The 14280-nt window shown below is 44.2% G+C and overlaps 1 protein-coding gene across 15 annotated transcripts in view; it reads left to right on the forward strand.

The window, feature by feature from the left end:
* The first annotated feature begins 4543 nt into the window (after positions 1-4543).
* Positions 4544-14280, forward strand: part of LOC147635791 (SCA7 domain-containing protein SELMODRAFT_431321-like) — a 106839-nt gene continuing 97102 nt past the window's right edge. For 2 of the 15 annotated variants that reach the window (XM_086803203.1, XM_086803208.1), the window contains exons 1-6: positions 4548-4935; positions 6511-6583; positions 6702-6734; positions 6868-6959; positions 7126-7215; positions 7354-7400. In XM_086803203.1, coding sequence (XP_086659329.1) covers positions 6561-6583; positions 6702-6734; positions 6868-6959; positions 7126-7215; positions 7354-7400 — 285 coding nt within the window. In that variant the 5' untranslated portion in view covers positions 4548-4935; positions 6511-6560. Of the gene's footprint in view, positions 4936-5035; positions 5092-6455; positions 6584-6701; positions 6772-6867; positions 6960-7125; positions 7216-7353; positions 7401-14280 lie in introns of those variants that run through there. The other 13 variants (XM_086803206.1, XM_086803207.1, XM_086803204.1 and 10 more) reach the window with 13 other exon arrangements.

Below are 14280 nucleotides of genomic sequence, written 5' to 3' on the forward strand. Positions count from 1 at the left end.
GAAGGCCTTGGCGAGTGCTCCAATCTTGCGAATGCCTAATTGGGATTTAATCTTCCATGTGTATATTGATGCATCAAACTTTGCTATTGGGTGTGTACTAACTCAGCCTGGAGAACATAAACTAGACTACCCCATTAGCTTTGCCAGTCGCCAGTTGAACGATGCTGAAATGAACTACACCACTACGGAGCGAGAAGGGTTGGCAATGATATATGCAGCAAAGAAATTTCGTTATTACCTTCTTGCCACCAAGTTTGTTTTCTATGTGGATCATCAAGCATTGTTGTATCTGGTGAACAAACCATGCTCCACAGGAAGAATCACACGATGGTTATTGATTCTTCTTGAGTTTGATTTCACTATTGAAGTGAGACCTGGCAAAAAACATGTCATGGCTAATCATTTGTCTCGCATACCTAATGGTGAAGCTCCTATGGGAGTTGAGGATGACTTACCTGACACTTCCTTGTTCATGGTGGAGACAATGCCTGAATGGAGTGAGAAGATTGTTAACTTTTTGGTTAATGGCTTTTCACCCAAGGAGCTTCGTAAAGATCTAGCTCGAAAGCTGATCAAGGAATGCGAAACCTAATACTTGATGGTCGGGACTCTTTATAAAAGAGGAAAGGATGACATTCTTAGGCGTTGTGCCCGAGAGGATGAGTATTTATATATTTTGCAAGAGGCACATATGGGCATAGCCGGTGGTCACTTCTCAGGAGACTTAACAGCGCAAAAGATCTTACAATCAGGGGTATTGGTGGCCCACTATGTTCCAAGATGCATCACTTTTCGTGAAGGGTTGCGATGAATGCCAACGCTACAAGAAACCACCCCAGCGGAAACATCAGATGCCCCTACATCCAATTAAAGTAAACCAACCATTTGAAAAGTGGGGTTTAGACTTTGTAGGTCCAATTAGCCCAGCGGCCCGCAACACACAATCTTGCTATATTATTGTGGCCACCCACCACTGACTATGTGACCAAATGGGCTGAAGCGAAAGCGACATGTAAGGCAGATGCGAGGACAACAGCCAAGTTTCTCTTTGAAAATATAATCACATGCTTCGGTTGTCCTTTTGAACTTGTGAGCGATAATGGTACTCATTTTATAAATGAAGTGATTAAGGAGCTCACACCAAATTTCATGATATTCCATTATAAATCTACTCCTTATTATCCGCAAGCGAATGGCCAAGCCGAGAGTACCAACAAGACCTTAATCTCTATTCTGACAAAGACTGTTGAGGCTCATCACACGGATTGGGATCTAAAGCTTACGTCAGCTTTATGGGCCTATCGTACTGTGTACAAAGTGGCTATTAATTGCACACCATTCAAGATGGTATATGGCCAAGAAGCAATCATGCCATGGGAATTTGTCATTCCTAGTCTTCGTGTTGCTACTCAAGAGGGTTAGGATGGTAATCCCTGAGTAGAGCGTTTGTATATCCTTGAGCGGCTAAATGAAGAAAGACAATTGGCAGTGTACAATGCCCTGTGGAGAAGGATAGAAGGAAGAAATGGTTTGATCGCCAACTGAAAGACAAGGACATCAAAGTTGGGGATAAAGTCCTGCTGTATGGAGTTCTTAACGAAAAGAAGAAGCTCAAATATGCTGGTAAGGGACGGTATAGAGTATGTGAAATTACCCCGCAAAGTACCATCCGAGTGGAGACTCTCGTCGAAGTTGAAACCGTTGGATTCCTTAATGGGAGTAAATTCAAAAGATACTATGACCCCCTAAGCCAAGAGGAGTTACATGCAATCCATCAGAAGAAGGCAGCTAAAGAACAAGCTGAGCTTAAGAAGATACAAGCGAGAGTTGAAGCCAAAGAATGTCAGCAGCGTGTTAGGTGCTAATGAGAAGCCAACTTGGGGATTACGCACACATTTTTCGAGGAGGCAGAGGAGGATTCATTGGAATCTGACCCGCCTCTACGATACCCAATTGAGCTACAAAGTCCTTACGGCGGGGAGGTGCTATATAATGCATTATTGGATACGGGAGCTCAACACAATTTGCTGTCATATGGAGTGTGGTGTCAACTTGGAAAACCACCTTTATCCAAGAGTGCTATCCAAGTTAAGGGTATCAATAAGAAGAAAACCACTGTCTCAGGAATTCTGCACACTCCTGTTGCCTATGACAAGGGGACTGTAATTCAAAGCTTTTTGGTTATGCCTGCTGGTACCATGGAGGGAACTGTAAACTTAGGGCGCAAATGGATGTTAGCCACCAAGTGCAATATTGATTGGGCAACCAGGCGAGTTACAACCCAAGAACCAGCTCTCAGTTTGACCGCTCAAGGTCTCGCACCTAAGCCATTAACTCTGGACAAAACGCTAGATAACGAAACATCCCAAAGTCAAGTGGCCACACCATCTTTGATTGTTTGCCACCCCTCTAACGCTTCAACGCCAAGAGTGGAGACAGGTAGTGTGGTCTCCAAGGCTCCGCTTACTTTACCAAAGAGTACATACAAATGGGTCCTAAAAGCTTCGTTAACGGCTACCTCCACTGCTCAATCTCGTTCAGACAAGAAGCCTTGTAAGTAGGAAAGCAGCTACCCGCCCGAGAAAAGGCAACGTAACATCACGTTGGATCCCTAAAATATTATTAGCAGCCCAAGGGTACTACAAAGGGAATGACCAAATTTGGGTCCCTAAACATAAGCTGAATCTCTCTACATCACCTGTAAAACCTTGTAAACCAAATGTTGCCACCCCAACGACAATTCAAGACTGTGGTAAGGGAAAGGTAACAGAGTGCTCCACACCACTTCTTCCAGAGCTAGTTTGGATTCCCAAACGATATCGATCAATACCACCTGCTCAGGAAGGGGGGAGCCACATGAAGCTTCTAGCTCCTCATGCCAGGCACACGTTGATATAGAAGTTTCTGCACGCTCTACACCTACCCTTGTCAATACCCACCAAGAAACCAATGAGTCTACGTCTCCCCTTGTAAAAGTATCGTCGGAAACCATTTCCTTCATTCGTTCATGGGAGCGTACACTACCATCTCTGCAATTTGATGTGGCCACAAGGGTCATAAAAAGCTATCTGACCACATCACCACCTATAACCCACTGGACAAATTGGTTCCAAGGGGCTACAACATCATTGCAAAAAATATGATCTACCCAAGGAAGGGGGAGCATGTACTCACGGTACTCACGTTCGACATTCTATTCTACTTTAATATGGTTCCACATGAAATTTTGTAATTAACAAGTTTCAAGATGCAATGGCTTGTTTTGTGAGGTGGAGGTCCTAACTTAACCAACGAAAAATGAGCTATATAATTTGCTTTTATTAATGGAATTTATGTGAATGTGTGATTATTACTAGGGTTGAATTGGCTTACCTTGTAATTGGCCAATCGAGTTTTCACTATTCATAGCATTTTGTGTGGACTTTCTTTGGAGCATACATCACCTCATCTTGGAAAGTAGGCACATGCAATCAAAATGAACAATTTGTTTTTGCCCGTGAATGAAGATATTCACAATAGATTTTCAAGGTGGAAGTGATGCACTCTCTTTACCTTACAACAAGGAACATTTCATATTCTAACAATGTTATTATAAACTTGCCATGGATAATAAAATAGAGTCTCTAGATTTAAAAAACTAGATTACTCACACACACACACTCTCTCTCTCTCTCTCTCTCAATTTAGGGGTGGTATTATGAATTAAATGGTTTAATCCATTAAAAAGTAGGGAATATTCTTGGAGGGGAATAAGGTAAATGCTTTAAAAGAACACTAGCATAGCTTGAAATAGAAGAATCTTACCAAAGAAGCATCAATAAATATTTCCTTCTCTTCACACACACACACACACACACACACGCGTGCGTGTACACACACACACGATATATATACACACACGATATATAAATATAAATATAAATATATATATATATATACATCCATCCATTTTCTTTCTCTTCTCTGCACCATCCTCCTCAACCATAGGAATTTTTCTTGCATTCATTAAAAGCAAAGCTTGCCTCTCAAAAGAAGAAATTCTCATGCATGTTTGTAACCCCATTGTGGTTTACATCCTTCAAAGAGGAGCATAAGACACTTACCGGGTAGGCCATACAACAACAAATACTTTCCCAAGTGTGAAAAATTATACCTTCACTTCAAATTTCGAAAATCCTCTTTTCTTCGTGGCCCCTTTTCTCCCTGTACGTGGAAAGTGAGTAAATTGTGTTTAATAAAGAGTAGATTTTCACATGCTTACCTCAGCTCATATTTCATTTCATTTTCATTTTCATTTTTCTTGTTGGGAAGGTGGATATATACCATCGGCTCAACAAGCGTGCCAGTGTCGTGTATTCCCTAGACATCGAACCCGGGTCCCCATCATGGAACCCGACCGTTCTACCAGATGAACGACACTCTTCGTGCTCACCTTAGCTCATATTTCATTTTCATTTTCATTTTCATTTTTTTTTGTCATCATTTACACGCTAGCAGTAAGCATAGCTTTTCAAAAAACACGCTCTCTCTCTCTCTCTCTCTCTCTCTCTAAACACAAACTGAATGGGAAAGCCCCTCTCTCTCTCTCTCTCTCTCTCTCTCTCTCACACACACACACACACACACACACAGTACACACAGTAGAGAATCAGCTTTGCTCCTTTTGATCATCTTCAACTAAATTAGAAAAATCGTCCTTATCAATCTTCTGTTCAGCAGCAGTGCGCTGGAAAAAAGCACAAACTGCGTGGCCAGAAGAAAGAGGAAGCAGAACCCTTCTTGTAGAAGAGCAGAGAATCACTCGTATTGAACTGGCCCATCTATACATCTATACATATATCTGTATACATACTAACTTCTTCAGCAAGATATAAACTAACAGCTAGGGGAGAAGAAGCCCTAACAACATCAGCAGCAACAACAATAACCCACCAGGTACCATCCATTTCCTCCTTCTCCGCACTGTGTTGAAACTGTCCTCTTTCTTACGAATTTTCAAGGCAATGGTAGGAACCCTGACCCATGACCTGCACAGTTTTGTCCACAACACAGAAGAACTTTGTCCAACACAGAGAAGCCATTTTTTTTTGGGTGAGATGAATGCGATTCTGTATGTTATTCTTCTGTAATTCGGAGCTTAATCTGTTCTTTCAGTAATGCTCTCTTTCCTTTTGCTATGGTAGAATATATCATGTGAGTATAGGCTTGTCTGGAATTGATCGGCTGTGGATGCATACTTCTTCCAGCAGGTATTGCCATAGACAAGCTTGTTTCCTTGTTTCCTGGATAAGGACCCATAGATTGCACAGATTCTTGAGCCGTAGGGACCCCTATGGCACCCTACATGGGATATGATCGAGGTTGCACAGCTTACTTGAGAGCCCGAGCAGTCTCTCAATTTACAAACTGTTATCCCTGCAGAAGGGGTCAAGACACTTGTACCCACATGCCATCTCTACAATGGGGAGAGCTTTAAGGCCCTTCCTGCAAACGAAGAATCCACACAACCATTGATTGTGGGCCCATCAGGGTGTTGGCACTTTATCTTTCCTCGAGTATCTACTTGAAACATCATTTGCTTATCAGAAGCGAATTTTCAGTAACTAAGGTTGGCTTGACACAGTCTTCCATTTCATCATACTGAGTATACTTGATCATGCTAATTCATCAACTTTGTTTATCATTAGCTCTTGCTGTTCTCCAGGCTTGGCAGGGACAAACAAGGGCATGTCAGTGTGGAATAGAAATGGAAACAGCATTAAGATGAACAATTTTGGTGTGTAGATGTTGCACAAATACTGGGCATGGCAACATGTGGCACACATGGGTAGTTGTTCACATGCAGTTACTGTATATTTTCTTGGTCCATTGGCAAGTGATGTCCCATTGATAAGAATTTCCTTTTGGTATATTAAGTTTGCCACTGGAATCACAACTTGGCATTTTTGAGGCGCACAGTGGTGTTTTCACGTTTCTATTAGGAGGAGCTATTGCTCACTCCTTGAGACGTTTGCATCCCAACCTTGCCAGCCAATACTTCTATAATAACAAGTGGTCACAAGAAGAGACCATGAAGGCTGTTTTTGAGAGGCTAAGTTCACCCATGTTAATGCTATTGGACTGTGGCTTCAACCAATTTGTCTTGAGGTCCTCACGCTCAACCTTCTGCATTCATCAACTTGGTCCTGTGCCCCTGGCTATGTGGTGTTTGATCGTAACTAACCCGTTGACACAGCATTGGGATCTGTTCTCACTTTCATTTTCTGGCTGGAAATTTTGAGTCTTGACAACAATATATTACTCATGTACTCACTCACTCACCATAATCCTGGCTGTGGTTCTTGAAATCTACTCCTCAATATATTGTAGGTCTTGAATGTAAATGTTGCACGCTCATGAAGGTAAATCTCAACAAGTAACCTGTTCATGACAATATTGGGGTTTTTTTTGTCAAGCTCTTGCCTTTCTGCTGGCGATGCTTTGTGTGCATGACAGATTTTGTGCCTGCAGACGACTCTTTTATGCGGATAAGTCTGGCAATGACAGTACCTTCTTGATTGATGCTGGACCTGAAGAAGAGTAGGTGAGAAGGCAATAACCTGTTTGTTTGGCCTGCTTGTTCCAACAAGCTTAAAACTCATCAACTTTATTAAGAAGCTATTATTTTGTCTTAGCTTAACAGAGTGGCTTTTGATTTGCAGACGAGTGCACCAACTCAGAGTGCTGCCATTGATGTATTCCCTCCTTCAAACTCCATATTTTGACTGTGATGTAAATACCTTACCGGATTTCATGTTTTGCCTGTTTGAGACTCTTTAGAATCTGGATAGCCGTTAAGGTCTAGAATCCGTGAGCTGTGGAATCCAGGCTGCCCACAACAGCTCACATACCAGTTAGGGGCCAGATGACTGTGATGGAAAGGCTTTTTGCCACAGGCCGTGAAGGTGATTTTTTAGCAGGTAGACGTTGCTGAAATGATTTTGTCCAGGACACGGTTTCTGTATGCACTGGGCTACTTTTAGAAGTTAAAGATGTCCATAAACTTAAAGTCTTAAAACGTGACCGTGTTGCAGCTTTCAGTAATCATTCTGTGATCCTTGTCTTTTCATATGTCTTTGCTTCCAGTAGAAGATGTGGCTCGTGAAAAGCAAATTCTTAGAATGGTGCAGAAAGAGCTAGCTGAAGCAGACGAGCCCAATCTTCTGCAAGAAGAGGGTGAAATTTCCATGATTTTTTATAGTATAATACGATAATGATATATTATAAGATAAATACACATACAAATACAAATACAAATATATGAATATATGTTAGCATACACTCATGCTTTTATGAATTTATGTATGTATGTAGATATGCATGTCTTTGATCGAGAGCCATTGGTGGACCGTTTGATGCTGGTAATGGCTTGAACACATGGATGTCTCCAGCTTTTTAACTTCTTTTAGTCATTCTTTTCATTTACTGACAATGGATTTACGTGTGCAACTTATCAAGTCTTCATTTTTGGTCATGTTTGTTTGATGCTGCCATAGCTGGTATGCACGATGTGGTCGGTGTCTAGGTTTGTACAAGAATATGAAGGCTAAGGTGAACATTTTTGATGAAAGTGCAGTTTTCGTATGGCGTGTTCGGGGCACTTTTCCGAACCATAACAGATTTCAGTTTTTTCAAGATTGTATCATGAGGCTAGAAACTCCATCTATCACTGAACCCTTATGATGCCAGCAATTTGTATGATTAAACGACAGCACCCAACACTTGTAACAGCCAAAAAGAAAACTTGTGGATGTTCTGCTTTGATGATAGCCACCCTTCAAAACAAACTTTGAAATGCTTAGCTCCACAAAGGTTTATTGAGATGCAGGAATCGGGATCTTCTTTGTACTAGTGAGGATACCTCAGTCTATAGTGCATACAATCAATGAAGGAATCATTGATGTAACGTTTGATCCTCACCATTACATCAGCCCCTACTAAAGATGCAATGCTGAATGTCTGCTTTGCTATCCGCCCTTGTTGCAAACTCAATCCATTTGCTGAACTATGTCTCCAAGGTGCCACCAGGAAAAAAAGCTTTTAGGGTGGAATGCTTGCTGAGCTCTCCGAGGTGCGATAGTTATATATGAATAAGATGGAAAGCCGTGTTCAAGTCGGTTTTGTCTTTTTAACCTACGTAATAGTGTCCGAAAAGTCATATTTGGCACCAAACTGTGTAAGAGGATACAACATGCAGGGTAAACAAGAGAATGTTAGCACTTTCATCCCGAGTTTCTACCCATTTCTGGTGTCCTTTTGGTCCCATTCGTATGGCCCTTGATTGTGGGCTGGCCACCCCTATTTTACATATTTTTCTGGGATTTTTCCCAGCCATTCTGGCATTTTTCCAGTCGGCCATGTCCAACAGCTCCAGCCAGCCTGTTTGTGAGCTCGAGTCGGCCAACACTCCCCCACTATAAATAGTGGGTGCTGGCCTCTCATTTCTCATTCAGTCTTGTACATATTTTGCTCCCTCACTTATGAGACTAACAGTGTCTCTTGCTTGGGACTGTTTTGGTTCAGTATATTCAACATAGTTTGCTCCATATCTCTCTCTCTCTCTTGCACTCTCTGTTCAGCACATTCTAGTGCCACTTTGCTTCCGCTCTGTGCACTCTTTCATGGTATCATCGCTCCCGGTTTAGCAACCTTTCTGCTGCTCCAGATTCAGCCCTGTTTTCAGCACCTACTCCTCTGCGTTTTTTCTTCCAGATCCATAGCTTTTGCTGCTGCGTTTTCTGAACAGCACCCTGCTGGTCGCTTTTCCTTCAGATTGGCTTCACCAATTCAGCCATCTAGCTCTTGTTGATCATCGTTTCATTGCCCACTTGGAGATTGGACTGCAGGCGGCCTGTTTTCTACAGGACAGCACCTTTTCACTGCTGCGTTTTCCTCTCTAGTGGCCCTTTCCCTTTGCAGAGGGGGCTTGTGGTGTTGCAGGCTTTGGTGGCACTCTTGGTACTTGTGGAGGACACCTTTTCTTCAGAGTTTGTGCGTTTTTTTTTTGAGGAGAGCCCAAGCTACTGTCCTTGTTGTTGCCTTTTCCTCTTGCACCCTCTTACAGCATATACCCAGGCCCTGTGTAGGTGCCTTTCCTCTCTATATCAAATCTGCATTTTTTGCTTCCCTCTTCTGGTGACCTCAAGGTTGGAGGTATAGTCGACAGAAGCTTCTGCGTTTTTGCTACCCGAGTATTCTCGGGTGCTGTCCAGCCTCTTAGGGCTGCGTTTTGGTGGGAGGAAGTCCCCTATATCAGTGTTTTCTGATTTGGACAGTTTTATCTTATGAGGGTTAGTCCTATTGATTGGATCAATGATGACAGCTTCAGATTTGGCTCTCGTACCACTTTCTTGTTATTTCCTTGATGAGGCAGACAAGTTGGATGGTGGTAACTTTCAGTCATGGAAGTTGCAAGTTACTTCTATTCTCAGGGAGTATGGTTCGATGGAGTTTCTCTCGTACAAGAATCGGTGCTTGCCGGACCTTGCCTCTGCAGAGGATGTGTGTCGGTGTGGAGGAAGACTGACGGACAGATCTATGGCTTTCTCCTCCTGAATTGTCAGGATTCGGTTCTTCGACACTTCATCTATGCTCTTGATGATGCTTCTACTTTCTATGTGTGACAGTTGCTTTGTGACCTGTATGGTGATGCCAATGATTAGCAGATGCTTTCTGCTTCTAGGTGCTCTGCAACCTGTGATCTTATGGATACTTCTTTTGGAGATGTTCCTGCAGTGAAGGATAGTGGGCCAGTTTTGCTCATTGCATTTGAGGAGTTTGTTTCTCCTGTTGCCCTGCCTTCAATTTCTGTGCATACTTCTCCTTGCCAGGATGATATCTCTGGTAATGTTTTTGAGGAAGATAGTGGGCTATCCTTGCTCACAGCTTCTGAGGGGGATTTTTCTCCTATTGCTTCGCCTCCGATTCTTTCTTCGTCTATCAGTAACCAGGATGTGTTGCTAGTCCCTTTGCCTTCTATGGAGGAGCCTGCTTCTACGCTGTGTGATGCTATTGAAGAGGCTACTACTACTTCAGTTACTACTACAATGGATGTTCCTCTTTCTCTTACTCTGTGTGAGGATTCTGGATTGTGGTCAGGTGTGTCCGTGACCGTGCCTGGGGCACAGTGGTACTTCCAGGGCTTGAAGGATTGGGATTTGGTTGGGCTTGTGGAGTCCCGACATCAGTTTTCAGAGGGGGTAGTTGAGTTCTTACATCTGGCGATGCCGACCTTCGAGGAGGGTGCTATTATACAGCATTTGGCTACTCTTGGTATAGAGTTGGAGCAGATGGACTCTATTTCTTTTGAGGGTATTATCTTCTTGGAGCTATAGGCTTCTAGGGATTCCTGTGACACTGTGTTTATATTTGGGTTTGGCACCGATATTTGGAGCAGCACGACGCAACCTACATGGTTGTTCTCTTCTAGAAGAACAGTGTACCTTGCAGCTTGTTCTGTTACTTTTGCTGTGGAGATTGCTTGTGGAGCTTTCCTGGTACCTGTTGTTGCTGCTTTCTTTTGTCTTTGACGGAGGATGACTTCTTCGGCTTCTCGGAGTTATGTTCAGCATCTGGTGCTGAGAGGGGGTGTTAGCACTTTTATCCCCAGGTTCTACCCATTTCTGGTGTCCTTTTGGTCCCATTTGTATGGCCCTCGATTGTGGGTTGGCCACCCCTATTTTACATATCTTTCTGGGATTTTTCCCAGCCATTCTAGCATTTTTCCAGTCGGCCATGTCCAACAGCTCCAATCGGCCTGTTTATGAGCTCGTGTCGGCCAGCACTCCCCCACTATAAATAGTGGGTGTTGGCCTCTCATTTCTCATTCAGTCTTGTACATATTTTGCTCCCTCACTTATGAGACTAACAGTGTCTCTTGCTTGGGACTGTTTTGGTTCAGTATATTCAGCATAGTTTGCTCCATATCTCTCTCTCTCTTGCACTCTCTGTATAGCACATTCTAGTGCCACTCTGCTTCCGCTTTGTGCACTCTTTCAGAGAACACTCACAAGAAGTAGAATCTTTTGTTTGCAAATAGTATGCAAGGTGGCTGTCCAACGGTGATGGCTGCCTTCTACCCGATCTCCAACTCCTGAACAGCCCAAGCAATCTCCAATCAACACCACAATCAGCAAAACCTCAAGGTCCCACTGTCTCCAAGCTTCAAGCCACTTTGGGCTCTAATACCATGTCAGAATGCACAGCAGAAATGAAGACAACTGCTGTAGAGAGTAAAACACAGATGAGAGAGGGAGAGAGAAGCTGTATAAACTTTGCTATATACACTAGAAAATCCCAGAATTTGATACAAGAGAAGTGTGGGGGGCAGGGCCAATATATATGGCCCCAAGCTACTGGTCGGCCAGCCCAAAAACAGCCGACAACAGCCAGAGATGCTCACGGCCAGCAAATAACTCAGTTGGCCAGAAGAAAGGCAGTCGGCCAAAAGAAGGGCAGTCAACCAGCACTGAGGAAGAAGTCGGGTAGCACCAGTCCAGTCGACCAGCAGTAGACACAACCGACAGCCCTGCCCCCACAGCTAGCAAAAAATGGGAAAATACTATGGAAAGTGAGGAAAAATGAGGAGCACCTAAAATGGGCGAGCACACCCACAACAAAGGCCCTAGTGTATACTGTACAGACAAGAGATGACTGCTGCCTCTTCTTCATTTTTTTCCCACCCATCGTCCCTCACAAGACCTTGTGAACCCTTGAGATGGCAGACTTGCTTGAGATGGCTGAGAAGTACGTGAAGATCCCTACTCTCCCCACATTCCCGATGGATCGACAGTTGGACGGGAACAACTACGGCATATGGAAGGTAATGATGGAGTCTGTCTTGGAGTCTTATGACCTGGCTGATTTCATTGTGGTTGGTGTTCCATGGCCGGAGTTGGAGGATGGGAAGCTTTTATCCTCTACTCGGAAAGAACGGGAGGCTCGAGCACAGTTGTGGGATCGTGTCAATACCCGTAAGCATTCTTTCATCTTCCTTAATTGCACACCACAGGTGATTGATCATATAAAATATATGACGGTGGCCAGAGGGATTTGGCAGCATTTGGCTTCTCTGTATAACAAAGTATCACCCATGAAGAGAATCTCCTTGGAAGTGCAGATGCGGGTGATGAATCTTGCAAAGTCTTCGACGGGAGCACATCAACAAGTTGCAGGCTCTTCAGCAGGAGGTTCTTCAGGCTGGGAAGGAGATATCTTCAGAGGACATGGCCATCACTTTGTTGTCTCATTTGTCCTCTCAGTTTTCAGCATTTTACTTCTCTTTGATCACTAGTGGCAGGCTTAGCACCATCACATGGGAGGAGCTTGTGCCTATGGTTTGGACCAGGAAGAGCATTTTACGAATCCTCCACAGGGCGGAGGTTCTGAGGCCTTGACTGGCTAGCGGTTGAAAGGCCGTAACAACAACAACAATAAGGGAAAAGGGAAGTCTTCATTGGAGAAGTCTTTTGAGAAGAAGCCCGACTCAGATCGTGACAAATTGAAGGCCGAGAGGACTTGTAACGATTGTGGCGAGAAAGGCCATTATTGGAGAAAATGTCCTAAGCGGAGTACCACGACGAAGAGTGCTGATTCTTTAGCTTCACCAGATGCTTATCTTCTTCGAGCGAGGAGGCAGTTGGTTTTACCGCTAGGGATACTCGAGAGTGGATTCTCGATAGTGGTACTTCTAGGCACATGACTCCTCGAGAGTTTTTACAGGATCTTAAACGGCAGTCAAGTCGCATTTTCATTGGCGACAATTCCACTATACCGATTCACAGTGAGGGCAGGATGGAGATCATTCCCGATGGCAAAGGGAAGCCTCTCGTGTTCTTTACGTCCCCGCACTTCGTTTTCATCTATTGTCAGTGCATGAGGTTTGCAAGACTAGCTTCTGGGTGGAGTTTCAGGAGCATTTTGTTGCTCTACGGGATAGAGAAACAAGCCAGGTTGTGTGGAAAGGCGGAGTGGAGAACGGTATCTACAAACTCTGAGCACTCTCCTCTCTAACAGGCACTCAAATTGGTGACTTGTGGCACTTCCGTTTTGGCCACTTGAATGTGGATGCACTGTGGCGGGCTTTCCGAGACCAGATGGTGGATGGCTTGCCAAATGTTGGCAGCAGGCAGGGACGCTGTAGTTCTTGCATTCGTGATAAGCAGCACATGGAATCTTTTCTGAAGCAGGCTTCTAGGCGGGCTTCGAAACCTTTGGAGTTGGTACACACTGACTTGTGTGGACCTATGCAGACCCCATCCTTGGGAGGTTCTTTGTACTTTATGTTGCTTGTTGATGATTGTAGCAGATTCACATGGGTTTATTTCCTTTCCCAGAAGGACCAAGCTTTTTCTCGGTTCAAGGAGTGGCATGTTATGGTGGAGAAAGAGTCTGGATTGCAGATAAAGACTCTTTGGGTTGATAGAGGAGAGTTCTCTTCTAATGCGTTTGTGCGGTTTTGTGTAGAACATGGCGTCAAGTGGGAGCTAGCCAATACAGGTTCGCCTTTAGAGAATGGAGTGGTTGAGCGGAAGAACTGGACTGTTGTGGAGATGGCGAGGACGATGTTGGAGCATCGTGATCTTTCTCGTCCACTTTGGGGAGAGGTTGTGGCTACGGCTGTCCATATCCTCAACCGATCTCCAACGACTTCAGTACCAAAGATGACTCCATTTGAGGCTTATTTTGGTAGGAAACCAGATGTCTCCCATTTCCGTGTGTTTGGGAGTGATGCCTATGTTCACATTCCAAAGAAGCAGAGGGGGAAGCTTGACTCGAAGTCCTAGAAGCTTGTATTTGTGGGATATAACTCTCTTTGCAAAGGATATAGGTTGTATGACCCGGAGCGGAACGAGATTGTTGTCAGCAGAGATGTTGTCTTTGATGAGCACGTTCCAGCTTCCACTGTGGAGGAGCCGCCACTTCTTGGAGTCCCAGGTGAGTCTGAGGATGATTCCCAGTCTATTGTTCCAGCTAGACAGCCTCAGTTAGTTGTAGAGGTTGAGTCCGAGGTTAGAGGTGAGCCCCAACAGCAGCAGGAGGCTTCGCGTTCTGTTCGAGTACCAAAGTGGTTGTTAGACACCCTTTGGGAGTCAAGTGTTACGGAGCTTCCCTCCGAGTGGACCAGAGAGGACGGACCTTGAAGATCGCACGGAGTTCGTGACAAAAGCCATTCAACGTAGCTCTTACAGGTAAACTATGCTTTGATGTCTCGTATCATGCAGGACAAAGAGTCCACTTCTG

Source organism: Cibotium barometz, chromosome 9 (genome assembly GCF_041138505.1).
Source record: "Cibotium barometz isolate CiBa-2024 chromosome 9, ASM4113850v1, whole genome shotgun sequence".
NCBI classification, from domain to species: Eukaryota; Viridiplantae; Streptophyta; class Polypodiopsida; order Cyatheales; family Cibotiaceae; genus Cibotium; species Cibotium barometz.